Here is a 19,316-nt window from a genome sequence, read left to right as displayed (position 1 = left end):
ATACGTGATTGTTTCTGGTAGATATTTTAAAATTTCTTAAGTTATCACAGAATAAAATGTATTTTTAAAAGATCACTTAGTAATCATTTAATACGTATTTGTCTTTAAGGCACAGTGGAAGTTAATTTATAAACATGCTATGTATACTTTTGTAGCTTCATGTGCCAGTATGTAGAATTATGCTATGCTTTCTAATATTTTCCTAACTATCACTGTTATTGTAACTAGCTAATATATTGTAGCAGAAATACTCGTTGGATGTATGTACTACCCAGTTGAGTCTTGTGGGGTTTTTTTTTTGTTTTTTTTTTTTCAGAATCATATCAAAAAGTTAGAAGGAGAGACATACCAATACCACTGTGCTATTTTTGGAAGCAAGAAGGCAGTCCTTATGGTTACAGACAGGTATTAACTTCAAGTGACATTTTTTTAATGCAAATATATAGGTCATAAGAATTTTGAAGACTAAAACCACAGATGTGGAGAGCTATACTTCAAGTGCAAAATGTTCATTGTTATAGACTTAACTAATGCTTATTAAAACAAATTATTTTCTACCCATTAAGTTAGCAAAGACAAAAATGTTTAAATAACACCTAGTCTTAGGAAAACACAGGAGAAAAGACACTGCCATGTACTGTTGGTTGTATGTAAAAAAAACTGATAAAATCGCTCTGATAAAACAAGTTGGCAAAGTAAAAATAAAAATGTAACACCAAATGTTGGAAGAATCATTATTATATTATTCTTACTATATGGTGAAATGTAAGGAAAGATAAAATCAATTTATGTGTACTGTGCTTTATTTGGCTCACAGGCCATAGTTTGCTCACCTCAATACAGATAATAATTAAAAGGTAGAAATAAATAATCATACATTGTAGTTTATCTAGGACAGAGTTGGTTTGTACTTTTTGTCCCAATGTAATTATTAGTAGCTATCCTTTTTATCCTTAAAAATGTCCTGCTTTGAATGATAATTTAGCTGATAACCTCTAAAAATTGCTTTTACTAGCATTCCCATTATCCAGAGATATTAGCTGGTAAGTCAGATTTTTGCATTATTTATATTTTATAAAAACTATGTACAAAAAATGCATTATGTACGTTTAACTAACCTAGGTTTTACACCTAACAATATTTTGTGATCATCTTTCCAAACCATTAAACATTCTAGATTCATAAATATTTTTAATGACTAGATATTTTATTTATGAATACAGTATACTCAAATGCTACCTTACTATTTGACATTCAGTTTTTTCCTTTCCATTATTAGGTTATTTTAAACCCATCTTTGCAGCTAAGTCTTTTTTTTCTGTAATTTCCTTAGGATAAATTCTTATCAATGGGATTAGTGATTTAAGAGTATGAAGATTTTTGAGGCCCTTTCTATATATTACCAACTAGTTTTATCAGAAAACTTGTATTAGTTATTTTACATACAGCTAACAGTATATTAGAGTGCCCTTTCTCCCATATTTTGCTAAAACCAGTTATCATTTAAACTTTTTTGTCTTTGCTGACTTAATGGGAAGAAAATTGTTTGCTTTAATTAGTACTTTTTGATTGCTAATGAGTATGAATATTTTAATATATTCATCCATTTATAGTTTTTATTCTGTGAGTTGCTTGTTTGTATCTTTTACTCATTTTTCATTCTAAGTCTTTTTCTTACTAAATTTAAAAAGCATTTTGTAAATTAATGATATTAGCCCTTTATACCTATAAAATATATTACTAACATTTTAATAATTGTTTATTGAATTTTCCAGTATATAGGCCTTTTAATTTTTCATATCAAAATTTACCCAAAATTTGGTATCAATATTTTTTTCTACTCTTTGTTTTTAGAAACAAAATATGAGTTCTCGTGACCTAAATTTATTAGAATATAGCTCTACTAGTCAGTCCCTGTTCCTACATAGTATTCATTCTCTGAGCAGACATTTGCCATCTGTCTTAGTGTGTTTGGGTTGCTAATAACAAACACCATCGCCTGGGTGCTTAAGCTGCAAATAGTTATTTCTATAGTCCTGGAAGCTGGGAAGTCTAATAGCAAATGCCAGCATTCGGTGTCTGGTGATGGCCCACTTACTGATTCAGAAAGGGCTGTCTTCTCCCTGTATACTCACATGGCAGAAGCAGCAAAGGAACTCACTCAGGCCTTATTTTTAAGAGCACTAATTACATTCATGAGGGTTTTACCGTCATGACCTAATCACCTCCCAAAGGCCCCATTTCCAAAAACCATCACTTTAGGAGTTAGGATTCAATATATGAATTGGCGAGGCGGGATTTGGGGGGCGGGAAGGGATATAAACATTCAGTCCATTACATCATCATTGTAATAGTGACACCAGATGAAATAGTGACACCAAGATGAAAGTTATATCTTCTGTCCCCTCGTCATCTAAGGGGGGTGGTTAGTCAATGACATTACTGTGTGATATACACTCTGAAGACAGGAAAACTGTTGGTCCAAAGCAGTGGGAACCATGATGTCCTGGGGGTGGTCTTAGGTTGGCTGAGGAGGTATTTGAGCAGAGTCTTGGAGAGTATGGAGCTGCCATACAGGTGAACAAGAGGCAAGCAGAGGCATAAAGCAGTATGGTATTCGAACACTAAGATCAGATTGGAATGGCTGAATAGTCCAGTAGGACATCAGTGGGGAAGTGTTGGGAGATGAAGCAAGTCACATGCTCATGCCATCTGAAGGGTTTAGGTTTTATTGTTAATGTGATGAAAGATCAGTAATCTTTTTTTAAAAACGTAAACTACTATTGTTCCGAATATTCAGCTTTTCACCCAGAGGTATATGCACATAGTACACATACAAGTCTCTCTTTTTTATTTTCCACTGAAGCCTTGTAAACAAAGAGCAATATGGTAAGGTCTGTAGTTCAGAAAACTCTCTGGCAGCATGCTGAGTTGGAGGAGGCTCAGAAGGGAAGCAGGAAGAGTAGTTAGACTGTATTAGTTCTCTACTGCACAACAAATTACTGTAAAATTAGCAACTTAAAACAAATTTATTATCTCACAATTTCTGCTGGTCAACACAGTCCCAAACAAGCCCCAAATTTCAATAATACCTCTGCTGAGAAGCACAGTGTCAGGGGTCTGTTTCAGTCCTCGCACTCCATTGGTCACCAGGTTCATTCCACTGTACTTTCTAAACTTCTGGAATCTAGCTCTTTTCTCCCTTTTCACAGCCACTGCCTTAACTGAGGCTCTCACTGTTTCTGATTGGATTATCACAATAACTTCCTACCTTGATTGTCTACGCCACCTCTCCTCCATTGACCGCTAAAGCCATGACTGTAAAATAAGAAACTTTATCATAAAATTTCCCACTGCCTGTAGATTAGGGTCAAAATTTCTTGGAGGGAAAAAAGTCCTTCAAGATCTAGGACTAAGCTAATTTTCACACCTCTGAATGTATCTGGTATTCCACATTCCTCAAATAAATCTTCCCTGTTTTGTTCCCTGTATATTGTCAATGTGCTGTTCACCCCGTGTGTCAACTATCGTTCCCTTCCCCCCCAAGAATCCCCATTCCTTTCAAGAATCAGCTCTTTGTTCCCTGTTCTACCAACGTAATCATCCTTCTCTCCTGTGCTCCAGAAGACTATTCCGCACACTCTGCTATTGTACTTATCTATCTAACTGTGCTGTAACATTTCTTTACATGTTTTGTTTCCCCTTCTAACCCATGAATATCTCTCAGGCAGAAACTGTGTTTCTCCAGCACCCCAGATACTTGTAAAAATTAATGATTCTACTTTCCAAGTTTTGCTTTCTGTAATAGAAACTTTAAAATCCAGTGTAGTTATGTCAATAATAATCTGAATCACACCCTAGAAATCAGTGTGGATACCCTTTAAGGGTTCTGTGAATTTTTTTTTTTTTTTTTTGCTATTGAGTAAAACGGGATACTCTGTGATATAGTGTTGAAGTGTTCAAACTTGGTATTTATTAGTAGGTCTATGGTAATCTTCCCTGATATTTGAGGTTTATGACAGTTCCTGCATATTCTTTCTTGACTGGAAGATATAAATAATTTACAGTAAGGAGCAATTAACAATTTTCTAAAGAAAACACTTTCAGGGACATCTGCATTTATTGTTTCCCAGATAAGAGTATAGCCTGTTCCTTATGTGTTTTGAAGATGATTTCAGTTTTTTAGTCAGTTTCAAAAAACAAATGACACTTTTCTGAATTTTGCAAGATTGGCAGAGGGGGAATTTTTAGAAGTATGCTTTGTTCGTTAGTAGGTGCTGTGTTTGCTCTTTATTTGACAATTATCTAGAATTTTTTTATTTGAAGCATGTTTTTTTTAGCATGAGGTTATATTCTTTACTGAGCAAGTATTACCTGTGCCATCCAGCAGAGTAAAATATTAGAATGATTAACTGTCTTTGTCACTACCTGTATGTTTTTGTTTCCTTTGCAAAATAGGCGAGTGTTATGTATAAAGAAAGTTGAAATCCTAGGTCATATGTCCATAGACTGGCAGTGTCTATTTGAAGATTTTGTGTCTCCTCCTAGTGTCAGTGAAAATCTGCTAAAAATTTTGGTTAAGGTAAGAAAACACAAATGACATCTTTAGAGCCATGAATTTATTAAATGGGTAAAAATCAATATTTTCTGATTCTGTTTTACAGTTAACTACACAAATTGTTTGAAGGATCATTATTATTATATGATGAAATGTAAGGAAAGATGTAACCCATTTGTATGCTGTACTTTGTCCTCTGACAGTCCTTGAGTGTGTGCTGAGTGAACTATCAACCTTTCCATTAATAAATGGAAGGGTTTTCTTATTTCATATGGATACTTATTTTGCTATAATTTTAGGTACTTCTAGAAAGACTCCCTTTTTTAGGCTTTTAGGAGATTATTATAAATATGACTAAACACTCATGTTTTATACTATTTGGCATCTATAGAGTGCTAAATAAAGCAATTTAAGTATATAATAATATTTTCATGTCTTTCCTCCCTATCATTTTCTAAGGAATAAGTGTTAATTACATATCAAGTAATTAGCAAAAATGATACTCCATCTTCTGCTTAGCTCTCAGACTCACTTTGTTCTGGAATGTAGTTTTTTTATATGATTATATCATAAATAAATTTCACCCCTTTAAAAAAAAAACTACAAATTATTATTTTAAAGGTGGTAATTTCTATAGTGTATTTTCTTCCATGAACTTTAGTGATGTTATCTCTGTTACTGAAACTATCTGAAAAACATTTATTATTAGTAGTTAGATGCAAGTACCGTTATCTTTTTATGTATGTGTACTTTTCTTTTCATAGACATTTATAAGTAAAAGAAACTACCATGGAACCATACCATTTTGTATTTCAGTCTTAACTTCATTGTAGAGTATCAAACTTAAAGGAGTGCCTTAGTATCTGAGACCTAGTTTTCAAACCAGAAAAGGCTATGTCACTATGCATACATGGCATGGTTTCCTCCATTATCACTTCTCTTTCACACCAGTGGTGAGAATTGACTCGGTGTATTTTACACTATATAAGAATTTTATCTACCAGCCAAGGAAATGAAGGAAGGAGTTTTTGATTTGTCAGATGTGATGAGTTATCAAGTGGTGTGTCTGTAAGCTATTTATCATAGCCTGCAGAAAGCCATCATTTTATGCAGATAGATGTATACTCATCCAATTTCATAAATTGTAACAACTCACATATGGAGCCACTCTCCTTGTACCAGAATGATTATTTCTTATCATACCTGAATATGTGTATGTGGTTCGTCCACTGGTTGTAAAACACAGCTGATATGTAAGCATCCAATTAAAGGTCATGATTTTTTTCTTTCCCCAGAGTAATTTCTTCTCTGTCATTGTTTCTTTTGAAATAGGAGCAAGGTCTGTTCCACAAAAAAGACAGTGCCAATCAAGCCTATCTTAAGAAAATTTACCTACAGGATACCAACACAGCAGAAGTAAGTAATTTATTTTAAAGAACACCCCCTCAGTTTTTTAACTGAAGATTTTTAAAAAATCTGTTTTAATTAATAATACCCATTATTTCTTCCAAAGATCTTATATTTACAACTTTGGGTGAATATAATGTTTTAGATAATGTATTGTGGCCTAAACAGGGCAGAGGATCTTATTTTGCATTAATATGTGTGGAGTGTGTATACTTGTCCTCAGCTCACGGACCCATGTAGAGGGCACTAACTCTTACTTTTGTATCTTTCTTCTCCACCAAATGAACCTGTACTCATCTTAACCATTCATAATAAATATTTTATTTTACAGAGAGCATTTAATGCCATTGGGGATGCACAGTCAATGAGACACCAGCAAAAATTGATGAAGCAGTCGTCCCTGAAACTTCTCAGGCCTTAAATACCATCTTAGTCTCATATCCCAGGAGACTGCTACCCTAGCAGAAAAACCAGTCATGTGGTTTGTGTATAAATCACTCTTCTTTATCCTGCTTAGGAGAATTTTTAATACCTTAGTTTTAGAAGTTTTTTCTAGAATAGCTAATAATGGGTTTTCCTTTTTTTTCCCCCCCTTTTAGTTTTGACTCTAGTTCTGTAACCACGTATGTGTTAGCAATCCACTTTCATACTACCACCTGAAGGGTCGGACCTCAAAGAAATATCGCTTTATTCAGAGTGAAATTTCCATTAATGTTAAAATAGTGAAGTAAAGGGCAGTATGCTTGTTTTTAATTAAAGTTATGCTGAAGAACAAAAAAGGAGCCTATAATGACAAGGGTTCTTTGAGAGGTTTTGGACAAATGTTTAAGGGTAATTTGTTCAGTAATTGAACAGAGATAGCAATTTTGGTAAACCAGGTAATTGAACAAAAGCCACTAACAGGAGAAATGGCATTTCCTATTTTATTTTCATGAAAACATTATTTTTCACTTAATACATGACTTTGGTACTTATTTTTCCTCTTTGCACTATGATATAGACATGGAAAATCAACCTTAAAATATCTCTACTCTGTTCTCTGTAATGTAACATTCACAAAGTTTTGGAAATTACTTATGTGCTTTTTTGAGATGAACATACATGGCACAATTATATACTGATACATGAAAATATTGTACTTTAAGTTTTTCAAGTCTCAGAAATGTGGAAATGTCAATATTTTTATATTTCCAGAAATTGTTTTTTATAACTTGAAAGATTTTTAAGGGCATCATAAATTAGCACTTAATGTATACTTAGAAATATATTTTAGATACTTATTAGGAAGATTGAAAAATCCCTAGTTGCTTTATATATAAGTAAAATAAGGCATATGTCACACCACTGTGGGAAATAATTAGCAGAAGTGTTTTTTGAGGGAGTGAGCTTGTGAGAATCAATTCGGTACAATATTAATTTTGTCCTTTCTGCATCTCACTTATGCTGACCAGAGATAGACTGCCAATCAAACCTTTTAAAAAACTGCTCAAAAGAAAGTACTTAATTTCCTTGGGTGAAGCTCTTGGTCTGCGTGTGTTTTTCAGCATGGCATTTATTTCAAATCACTGAGTTGATGATGAAATGTCGATGTGGATGTGCTTGGTTCGCTCTGTTTTGTTGATGTGTACTCATGTTTCTATCTTTACTCATGTGTTTTAAGACTGGCCTTAAATTTAAAAAAATTTTCCCTAGTTATTATCAAAAAAGAGGATGTAGTAACTTATGTCCTAAATAGTTGATCTGTGATACAGAATACTGGTCTTTGCCTTTTCAACATCATTTTTTTTTTGAAGAAAAGTATCATATATAAAACTTGTTCCTTTAAATAGAATTTCTGTTTACCAATTTTCTAATACCAGTTATCCACAGTTAATTGCAGTTTAATAAAAACAGAGTTATAAACAGAATTTCATAGCAAATGTGCTAGTATTTGTGTCTTTAAAGCTGACTTAATCAGAAGTTGGATGTATGTGATTGTATTTTTCATATGAATCACAGCTCTTGTCCTAAATATTTAAGAAATTGTATCATTCTGATAGCATGCACAAAGCATTGAACTAAGAATTTATAGAAACCTATACATGCATCATCTCACTTGGCTTACAAATAAACTTTCAAATATTTGTAACATTTTGTTTGAATCCCCTGGAACAGAAATAATTAATCGGTAAAGTGTAATGATGTCTTTTGCTTTTTAAAAAATGCCTTGAGAATCAATTACTTGCATTTGAGCTACTGAAAGAAAGAAATCATTTGGTGCATTATTTATAGGTTTGAAAATTGTGTAGGTTTGTGATAAATATTCAAGTAACATTTGCCTTTACTTTTTTTGTCTTTCTCTTTTCCTCTTCTAATCCTATAATAATGAGAAGTTAGATTATTAGTTATGGAAGGCTTTAAAAGATTCTAGTCGGGGAAGGTTTTTCCTAGGGTACTGACCCCTTTACCGCGTTGGTGATCTGTGGCACAGATCTCTACTGGGGGGTAATGCAGAGAATCCACTTGACGAAGTACCCAGCTGTCACGCTTTGAAATCTCGGCTGCATTTGTACTGGGGCCTTGCCTTCCATGGTTTCGCTCAGTTACCGGCTGGGTGTGGCAGGGATACTCGGGCAGGCTCCTTCCTGGAGGACACAGGAGTGTCCCGGGTAGGGTCGGCCCCTTCCTGGAGGACACAGGAGTTCTCTGACCCCCGACTTCATCCTGAAGACTTTCAGTGACCTTGCAGGACCTTTCTGGGAGACTTCTACCAGTCTGGCTCTCCATCTCTCTTCCTTCCCCTTACTGGGAGATCAGACTCTAAGTCTGACTTCTTCAGTACTAATTATCCAGTAGGAAGAACAGATGCACACTGAAGACTGTAGCAAAGCAGAGACATCAGAATCAAAAAAACAAAATATTGGGAAATGCATATACCAGAGGTTCATAAGAAAAAGTTGATCCAGGTTGGATTTCCTTCCAGGTGTCATAATTTAGTATTGCTTTTGTTTTTAGTTAAGAATTAGGGAGGATACTATCACCTCCTTGGTGCTTTGGGCCTGTTAAGTGTTACTGGTCTGGTGCTGCCTGCATCTGTATTTTTAACAGTGTTCCTTGTGTGCTTCTAAGGTATAGCCAGGTATCATGCCAGTGGGTTTCAGCCCTGGACAAGTTTACTGTGGATTCAGTGAGACCGAAAAAAATGACAATGGAATGTTCTTGGGGTGAAAGGGTTTATACCCAACTTTATTCCCACGGTGGCAAGTCCAGTCCACTCAGAGCGAGTCTGCATGCAGCAAGCTGGTCTCTGCCTCTCCGCCTCTCGTCCCCCGCAGCCATCTCAGTCTCTGTCCTGGACACTGCCCCAGTTCCAGTCTCTGCTCCCCTGCAGCTGCGCAGCCCAGTGCACTGGGCCGAGCTCTTTCTATAGACTCAGTAACAACATATTGCCTGCTCATGGGTAGTGAGCAAGCCGACCAGTGCCAGGAGAGAATCCTGGCCATAGGAACCTTCACTTTCTCCACGCAAGGACTAAAAAATAACAACTCTGGACTTAAAATACTCAAACTCTTGAAGAGCTCTACAAATATCAGTGCCTGTTGAAACACTGACTGGCAGTTACTGCCAGAGCTAGAAGAACCATCTTTCTATTGGGGGGAAAAAAAGAAAGATTGTTGAAGGATAGGAAGTTACTTATATCCGAATCATCTGTCCTTAGGGACAAGCCTTTTTGGTTGAGAATCACTGCCGGAATGCCCGCTAATACTGACGGACATGGGCTGTATGCCATGTCCGTGTTGGCTCTGGAAAGAAACTGAAACTCAGTGGAGCAGAGGGAGCACATTTTGCTAGGTAATTATGCCTATAGTGGAAGAATTTAGGCTTATTCTTGAATTCATGCTTGAAAGTATCTTCAGTTACAAGGCTGTATCATTAAAATACTCAACATTGTGGCCCTCTTTTAGCTGCAAAAGCATTCAGAAAGGCTTTTTGTTTGTTTTGTTTTTACATACTACAGACCCACAGTCCCTTAGTAAAATTCAGAAAGCTCCGAAGACCAAAAAGTTTTTAAGTTTGAAACAGACATTTGATGGCACACACTGAACTAACATGAGGCTTTTTGTGGTTCTTACTCTATGTGGTGTAAATGAGTTGCACTGTAGCAAAATTAACATGTTTTATTATGGGGTGCTGTTCCACACTGCACTCGAAGTGTACAAGCTGTGTGGTATGTGAAGCATTTTGTCTTTCTAAAATTTGAAAAGTTCTGGATTCTGAAACATCTTGTCCCAAGGGTTTCAAGTAAGAGATTGTTAATCTGTGTACCCTCAAAATTATCTGTCTATTAAATTTATGGCCAGTGTTGGCTTCTTGGATTTCTTTTAGAACCTTATACCCTTATCCCAAAATTATCTGTGTATTTTCTCCTTATCTTTGTTTCAACATTAGCTGAAACATTCCCGTAGTGATACTTGAAAAGTAAACAGGCCCTCTAAGTTTATTTTTCTTAGAGAATCCTTCATATGGCCTAATATTAGTGTGACAGTTTTACTAGCAAACATAGCTTTGATGTGTAAAAGTTAGGAAATAAAATTTTGGATATAAGACACAATTTGCCTCTTTTTAAACGTACAGTCAGGACACAGAATCAAATGCATGGAGTTATACCAAGTCAGACCATTAGGGAGTTCTGATGTCAGATGCAGAAAAAAAATTTGCACAAGATATTTTAATCTCAGCTAGATACAAATGGTATTTTTAAGCACAGTACATTATATTATGGAGCACTAATGTAACAAATGAGCAAGTGTTAAAAAGATGTCAATTTGAGTGGAAGCTGTAACATTTTAGCTTCGCCAGAGGATGCTGCTGCGAATCAGTAAAGGAAGCACTTACTGAAGCCAAAGTCTAAATTAGAAGCCACACTTGGACAGGGCCCATTTCCCCTCCCTATGGAGTGCTATTTAAGATTCTTAACCTACTATGACACTTCTGATCAAATCCTCTCTACTTCATTCAACTCAGGGTTGATTCACACTTTGAAAACAGTAAAAGGAAAAAAAAAAGTGGGGAGCATGAATAGAGGATTAACAGTTATGAACTTTTTAAGTAAAGATTTCCTAGTTTCTGCAGTTATTTGAATATAAGTTATGGAAGCAGGAAGGTTTTTTTTTTTTTTCTGTAAGGCAAGTAAGGTAGTCATAGTCCTGAGAGATTCTGAAAGAGTTGTAAGGTCCATGTGACATTTTAATACATTGGGAATTATTGACTGCAAACACATTGCAGGAAATAACTCTGCCTATGTAAAGATTCCTATGCTTAAAGCTTAGAGATTTAGAAAATTCTCCTTTCAAGTTGACCCAAGTGAACAGAGTGGAAATCTGGCATGACTGTTATCGCAATCCAGATGGTGAATGGGTTCTGTTGAAAACACAGTTTTTAAGAGCCATAAAGACTGATTACCCATGACTCAGACTGGTGAATAAGAATATATTGCCCATTCTATCTAAAATTAATGACTCAATCAATGTTGAATTATAATGCAGCTCTCTTAGAAGCACCAATAATGCTTATTTTTATGTCAAATAGATTAATATTTGTTTTTGAGAGAAAATAATTCACTTGGAGACATTTGTTTTAATTGTCTTAATTTCATAGAATTGTAATAGCCCATGATTGGGAGGTCCTTATATTTACATACATTTGTTTTCCTGTGGCTTCCATCTACTGAGTTCAGTCCCAAATCCTTGGGGTCATCAGAATAAGAATGATTCTTTTTCTACTTGTAGAAGCCTTTATATGGGAGCTCTGCATAATGAGATTGAAGGTTGGTTTCATGTCCTACCATTCACTCAGTAAAGCAAGTCTTCAAGTTCTCATCTTTTCTGCCTAAACCATCCCTATTAGACATAACTTCAAGTCATCCCACAATCTTGATGGCTTCCCTAAATATAACAGTTCATTCATGTTCCTCTCAGATACGGTACACTGATCTGAATGAGTGTTGTAGGAAACAGCTGAGGCACAGTGGTTCTAGAACAATTCCATATTTCTACTACTTTCCTAATAGGAAAAAGTATTCCAATCTATTAATTATATAAAATAAAATTTCCCCATTATTGTAATATTTTTCCCCATTATCATAATTTATTAATCTTATAACTTTCACACAAGAATACTGTTGAATTAATCCTTTCATCACTTTTACTAAAAGTGAATTTTTTATGCTACTGTAAATTTTTTAATTAAAAGGCCTGAAAAAAAAATCCATTTACTTCTCTCAACCTCAGTTTCTTCATTTGAGAATAATAACTTTGGACCAGATCTGCCTTTGTGACCCTTACAGATTTTATAGATATGAATAAAATGAGTTTTATCACTGTTATTTGAAATGCAACTTGTGTTACTTGAAGTTTTTATTCCCTTTTTCTCAAATATCCCCATAGACATTAAATGGATGTTTTAAATAATGACGTGTTTTTTTAAAAAAACCACAAAGCCTTTAACTGAAAAACGAGGAAATTTCAGATGTTGTTACTAGTCCTTGCATGTGAGAATGGCCTTGATGCAGAAAGTACAGGTAAGAGCCAGCTTCGGATGACCTTTCCAGAGGAGCCAGGCTATTGCTGTGAGCATGGACGCCTGCTCCTCTTTCTCAGAAGCACATGCCCAGCAGCGCCCTGTAGCTGTCTGAGGAGCCAGGCCATGTGATGTAGTCATAGCTCTCACCAGGCCAACCTAGGTGCTCCACAAAATATCACTACAATGGACTATTTATATCCCTCCAAAATTCATATGTTGAAACTGTCATCCCTGAGTGATAATATTAGGAAAGGGGCCTTTGGAGAATAATGAGATTATGAGGGCAGGGACCTTATGAATGAAATTACTGCTCTTATAAAAGAGACTCTGAGAGATCCCTTGCCCCCATTCTCTATGTGGAGACATAGAGGGGAAGGCACCATCCTGTCCATGAAGAAGTGGGCTCTCATTGGACCCCAAATCAGGTGCCATGATCTTGGACCACAGTTCTGGATACAGACTCCAGACTGAGAAATAAAAGTATTGCTTAGAAGCCACCCAGTTTGTCTTTTTGTTATAGCAGCCCAAACAGTCTAAGACAATCACCTACTCAGAAGACCCCTGCTGGCCAGTCCTAACAAATGATACTTTTTGGAGTCCCTGCTTTGGATAAAGGATTACAAATGCTAACCATGAGGATTATTTGCAAGGGTTAATTTACCAAATCAGGAAAAGGGTTAGGTTACTTAGTGTCACGATTACCAGACGGCTTTTCTAGTCTAGATATCCAACTTTGAGACTAACTCTCAAACAAGAAAAGAAGGAATAAGTAAATACACAAGGAAGTTCACTGCAACACTTTAAAAAAAAATATGGAAACAACTGTCTATCAGTAGTGGGTAAAAAAAAAAAACATGCAAAAAGAATACTAAAAAAGCGACTGTAAGAAATGAACTCTGTGTGTATTCATGGAAATGAATCTAAAAAACAAAATGTTAAGTGAAAAGAACAAGCTGCAAGAAATTTAAAGCATATTGAAAACTATATGTGCCCACTTCAGGACACTGATTTTTTTCTGGGGCGGAAGGATGGGACAAGGAAAGGGATAGAAGGATGGGCTTTAGGTATACCTGAAAGATGTGTTCATTAAAAATAAAAGTGCTAGCAAAATGGAAAAATGTGGACATCTGTTAAGTCCACGTGCTAAGTTATGAGTGTTTATAAGAATCCTTTAATACTTTGTGTACATGAAACATTTCATATTTGAAAGCAAGCAAGAAAGAGAAAAAGGAGAAGAGCATGGCCTCGTGGTCATGGTAATTCTCAGACCGTAGAAGCACGTCAGCACAGCTGGGGGAGTGGGCCTGCCTGCCCCTCACCCCTCTGGATGACCCGAGCTCAGAAAGCACCGAGGGCCTTCTCTCAGGCCAGAGCCCCACAAGAGTCTCTACAGAAAGGGTTTACCTGTAAAGAAGGTCCTGGTGAGAGGAAGAGAGCAGTTGTTGCCGTCACTGGGGGTCTTGGCAAAAGGCAAGGAGGGAAAATGGGGAGATCAAATACATAACGAATCCCAGCCTGGGGATATCTTCTCAAACAAAGCAAGATGGAACCATGCATGCATCTGCCCTCTGCCCACACCCCATCCAGATGACAGCAAAAGGAGAGGACAGCAGATCAGAGATGTTAACAAATGTGACTGTCCTTGACTTAACAATCTGGAGAGAGCTGACACTTGGAGGGTTTGATGGGGCACGGGGGGTACAGGGATGCCAACAAGCAGTAAGCTGCTGATCCTGCTAAGGGACACCAGGAAGCCCTCTAGAGGAAAGAAGGCCATGTTTGGGGTGGAACTGAAAACAGGAGGATTCACTGAATGTCTTCAAATGAATTACTAGACCCCACTTCTTGCCATCCTCCACAGCCAGTTAATATCTCTTCCCTGGATTTTAGAGAAAGGACAGGTGGGAGGTGGGAGGGGTGTGCAGAGGTGTGATGGATGGAGGCAGTTAGGACCCTGGAGAAGCTGACCCCCCAGGGTTTCTGCCCCCAGAGACACCAGGCTTGGTGGGAGCAGGTGGAGACGATACACTGAAAATGGAAGCTGTACAGGTTAAGGAACAGTGAACGATTTTGTTGAAGCAGACCCCCAGCCTCCCCCTCCCCTCACTCTCCCAAAACACTGGCAGTGAGGCTCACAATCCCAGACAGGAAAATGGATATTCTTTTCCCCTCTGGAGAAACTTGTTTGCCCAAGAGATTTTTTGACATTAGAGATTTTTGACGTTTGAGGATCTCCCAGAAAAGTAACTGGATTTGATTTTAATGTGATGGCTGCTGCAACCATGGGGAAGTGTCTGGCCAATGGGTTTCAGCCCTGGGCAAGTTCACTATGGATTCAATGAGACCAAAAAATGATAATGGAACATTCTTGGGGTGAAAGGGTTTATACCCAACTTTATTCCCGCAGTGGCAGCTCAATCACTAGAATCCCATCCACTCAGAGCAAGTCTGCAGGCAGCAAGCCCATCTCTGCCTCTGGGCCTCTCTACCTGCAGAGCCGTCTCAGTCTCTGTCCTCAGCGCTGCCCCTGCTCCAGTCTCGTCTCTGCTCTCCTGCAGCCTTGCAGCCATGCCACCGTGTTACCCAGACCACTAGGCAGAGCTCTTTATATAGAGTCAATAACAACGCATTGCCCACCTGTGTGTAGTGAGCGAGCCAACCAGGGCCAGGTGAGAATCCTGGCCACAGGAACCTTCACTTTATCTACAGGAAGCAGGGGCTCTCAGAGTGGGAATGAACGTGGTAACTGAGGTCCCTCACCCTACAGAGCGATGAGCTAACTCCCAGGGAAGGAAGGGGCCTGCCCAGGGGGGCACTGAAATGAAGCCCGACTCCTCATGTAGGGAACTTTCCCTACTGTTCTGTGAGGACAGCTGCCTGCTGCTTCACCCCAAACACGTCTGGCCTTGTACGGAGCCAGATATGACTGGCCTTGAGAAACCTGAAAAAACAGCGTGTTGTACCCACGAGTAAGGAGCTCGATAAGGGCGCCGGGAAGGCCACGTGCATGTGCGTCTTCATTACTTATGCAGCCGTGAATCAGCACTGCAGCAGTATAATAAGTACAGATGTGAGCAGAATAAAGCGGCGTCTTTGGAGCACCCTCCACAACGACTCCTGCTGCCTTCTTTGCTCTTTGCGTTGCCCCAAAACCTCAGCGGCAACCCCTGGACCCCGACACCTTACTACTACTTATGATGCAGGTATTTTTTTTCCTTTAAGATAGAAATGCTATGAAGTCTAGGCAAAATATACAAAGTCAGACTATGTGGAAAGGAATTTCTAAGGAAAGTCAATTCTATTACTTTCAGGTACAAATGGTTCAGTAACTTAAACTAGGCTATCCAAGTATGGTCTGGCCAGGGCTCTGGGGGACCCACTCTAATGAATTAGATAACGTTGATTCATATCTCATATACCAAATGATTGTCAATTGCTGCTTCTAAGGTAATTGAGAATGCTTGAGAGGTAATTTGAGTGATACTTTACACTATTAATTAGCTCTACCTAACTTTTTTATTTCATTGATAGAGCAGAGGCCTGCTTGAATTACTTCAGCAACCCATGCTAATGAGGTTTACTGCATAAGAAAATGTTTCTGGATCTAGAATGGCCTGACGGGATCTGAAAGTATGAAGGATTCAGAAAGCTTTTGACCTTCTGTGGGCATTCATTCAGTACTCACATGCAGAAGCCCAGCCCAGGCACATCTTGTTTAGCCACTAATTAAACACTTCGATTGGAAAACTCCCTCTTCTAAAGCAGAACCCACACATTTGAAACAAACATGTCTAAGGGCTGATCCAGTTAATTCATTAAGAAGCCAGGGCTTTGGGCAGTTAGCTAGTTGCTTCCAGAAACACTGGCTTTAGGTTCAACATCTTTGTCAAAACAGAGAGAAACGGATGATGTGACCTCCTGAAGAAAGGTAATCTACTTGTTTTCTGAGGAAGCTTGCCATGTCTTTTATCCTTCTTGTATCGGAAATACATGGAGTGCCTTTGTGTAAAGAAATACTGCATATCTCCTTCCAGAAAAGCTTATTATCTTCATGGGCTGGTGATCTGCGTGGGAGACCCTGTACCATACCAGGCCGTATTGGAGTGTGCGCTTAAGGAATGGCTCAGACAAATCTCCCACTACCGGTATTTGATTCCGCTTTTTTATTTTCCCATCCGTTCCCCTAAATACCCCTTTTTTATCTACCCCCTTTCCTAGTTCCCTGGTGCTCAAGAAGACTGACTGAGCTCATCTACCTTGACACAAGCAAGGCCCATCTCGCTGCTTGTTGTGTCTGCCCGGACCACGCAGCTCCGAGAACGTGACGGCTGTTTTGCAGTGATTGTGGACTGGCAAGAGCTATTGTTATTCATTCTGCTCTTCTGTGAGGTGGGCACCTTCTGAGCCCCAGCTGCACAGGCATAAGAGGAGCAGTTTGTAGTGGGAAAGCCTAGGGAGGGGCTCGGGGGCTCTCTGAGCATGGCTCCTTGCTGGGGCCTGAACTGGTGGGTCTGGAAGGCCTTAGAGCCCTTTAGTGGGGGGGCGCAGTTTGAACCTTGAGTAAAAAGCCCTGGTTGCCATGAGCTTGGAGTTCTTTTAAAGAACGGTAGTTAGATTTGTCCTTGGTAAACTTCAGAGACCTTTCTGTGGATCAAACCTGCAACCCAGAAATTGTTAGCATAGATCAATTAAAGAAATACTTAGTGAGCACTTACCATGTGCCAAACAATGCACCAGCCAAGGACACAGAAATAATCGGTGTGTGCTTATCTGGGCCATTTGGCCTAAGAGGCACCAAAGTAAGGAAGAAATAATCATGTCTAACAAAACTTGATATAGTTTTAATTGCTCTTGAAATTTTGAGAATAAAGTGTCCTTATTTTAATTCTCCTGCAATAAAGTAAACTTATATATGAATATGTGCATAATTATTACTAATCTAAACACAGTGGAATTGTGCACTTCAGAATTAAGTAATGAAGTACAGTCTTATTAACAAAAAAAGAATATGGACAGGCATGCTGACAGATTCAGTTACCTTTTATAAACGCTGAACTGGCTTCCTGAATTAAAATAATTGTATGTGTCTCTTGAAAAGATATTTACACTGTTTATAAATGTTAACTGAATTCCTTCCAGGCCAAGCAGCCAGGCCCTTAGACTGGAGGCATTTAATTTTAGGAAAGGTGAAGTTTAAATTAATTAATCATTTTATGTTTCACATTATTTATAATGCTTTAGTAAATTCTCCAAAGAAAAGCCAAAGTTGTCTTTTTGCACGGCGCTTCTGTTTGTGTTTTCAACTCTGTTTGGTATGTTTGGATGCTGTGTCCTCCTTGGGGTACTTGCCACTGTTTTGTGCAGTTTCATTTTGGTCTTTAAGGTTCCAAGTATCTTCACATAATTCTGATTGAAGATGCTGTTTAGGACCACTTTTCTAAAGTCACCTTAGTAGGAAAATCTTTTACTGAATGTTTATACCACGTATTTTTCCTTTTAAGCATGTACTTTAATTTGACCTTACTGATTTGCTGTGTGTCTTAAAGTTTTCTTTTTCATTTAGTCAGCATCCTCTGGGGGAAAATGGGTTATTCTTGTGAGCATTTATAGCATGTATACAGGAGGCAGTAATGCAGAGTGAAGGGATCATAGGCTTTTCCAACAGAGGGTGTGAATCTTTGCACATTCAGTGGCTCTGTTTAGCTTCTTTAATAATAAAATGGAAATAATGTCTGCTTCATGGAGGCATTGGGAATATTAATGAGATTATGTGTGTAAAGTATCTGGCATGTGCTCAATGCTCTGAGGAACCATGTAAAAGATAGTCAGTAATGAAACCGTAGTAGTCTTTGATTTTATAGTTTTGACCCAATAGTCCTGTTAAACATCCAAATTCAAATACTGTTATTACATTTACTAGGTTGTATCTAAGTTTTAGTATCTAAAACCACAGAAAAAAATAAGTATGTTAATAAACATGTTGATAACACAGTGCTTAAATAATTCCATTTAAATAATTTTTAATGTACATGAAAATGCAGGCCCACCACTGTGCATGCCCACAAAACAGGACAGAGTGCATCTGTTTGGAGCTTTACTGGAATCTAGAACATATGAATGGCTGTGCGCTGCAGAATGGATTTTATACTTTGAAAGGACTAGTAAAAAGACCCAAATGCTCTGCAAATGAAGTGATGCATTTTAAAAAGAACAGCCACTGTTTATCTCGGCTTTCAGACCTCCTCTTTGAAAGGGCTGTGCCAGGAACTTGAAAGTTCCTGAACCAGGAGAGCCATGTGCAAAACACATCAGGGGAGTAAGGCTTCCCAAAAACCCAACTCCATTGTTTTTCTTGGAGGTGGAGAGAGCTGCTGTTCAGAAAAGTTTCCAAGGTTTCTGTAATTTGTTGTGAATTGAAGGTCATTCCCTGGACTGGATCTTAGGAGGCTTCGGGCTCCACCCACCAGTCAACGTGGAAGCAGATGTGTGCTGGCAATTCTGTAGCAGAGGAGAGAAAATCTGGGAGAAAAACTCAAATGTTTGACTGGTTAGGTTTCATTTACTTCTCTACAGACTGTCTTTTCCCTGTATTCCACTAGGGGGAGCCCAGCTACCAGCTGTGCTGGGCTCCATGTAGGGGTCTTTTGTGATCCTGGTCCCAGAAGTCAGTTGGGGGTCACCTATATATTCGGGAGGATTCTGGGTCCAGCCTGGGGTTCTGTGCCCCCTTAAGAGTTGACCCTCAACTCCCTGGAGAGGGTCAAGACTGTGAGAGACACTTTAGGACTGG

General features: G+C 38.2%; 1 protein-coding gene across 4 annotated transcripts in view; it reads left to right on the top strand.

Annotated features, from left to right (window-relative positions):
- Window positions 1-18,529, top strand: part of VPS13C (vacuolar protein sorting 13 homolog C) — a 196,400-nt gene extending 177,871 nt beyond the window's left edge. For 2 of the 4 annotated variants that reach the window (XM_037004258.2, XM_037004256.2), the window contains 4 exons: window positions 317-405; window positions 4,459-4,582; window positions 5,891-5,974; window positions 6,297-10,307. In XM_037004258.2, the coding sequence (XP_036860153.2) occupies window positions 317-405; window positions 4,459-4,582; window positions 5,891-5,974; window positions 6,297-6,386 (387 nt within the window). In that variant the 3' untranslated portion in view covers window positions 6,387-10,307. Of the gene's footprint in view, window positions 1-316; window positions 406-4,458; window positions 4,583-5,890; window positions 5,975-6,296; window positions 10,308-16,744 lie in introns of those variants that run through there. The other 2 variants (XM_037004257.2, XR_012120726.1) reach the window with 2 other exon arrangements.
- Window positions 18,530-19,316: the final 787 nt, after the last annotated feature.

The sequence above is a fragment of the Manis javanica genome, chromosome 8, assembly GCF_040802235.1.
Source record: "Manis javanica isolate MJ-LG chromosome 8, MJ_LKY, whole genome shotgun sequence".
Taxonomy (NCBI): Eukaryota; Metazoa; Chordata; class Mammalia; order Pholidota; family Manidae; genus Manis; species Manis javanica.
The sequence above is the reverse complement of the archived record's forward strand: the minus strand, read 5'-3'. Positions and strand labels throughout refer to the sequence as shown.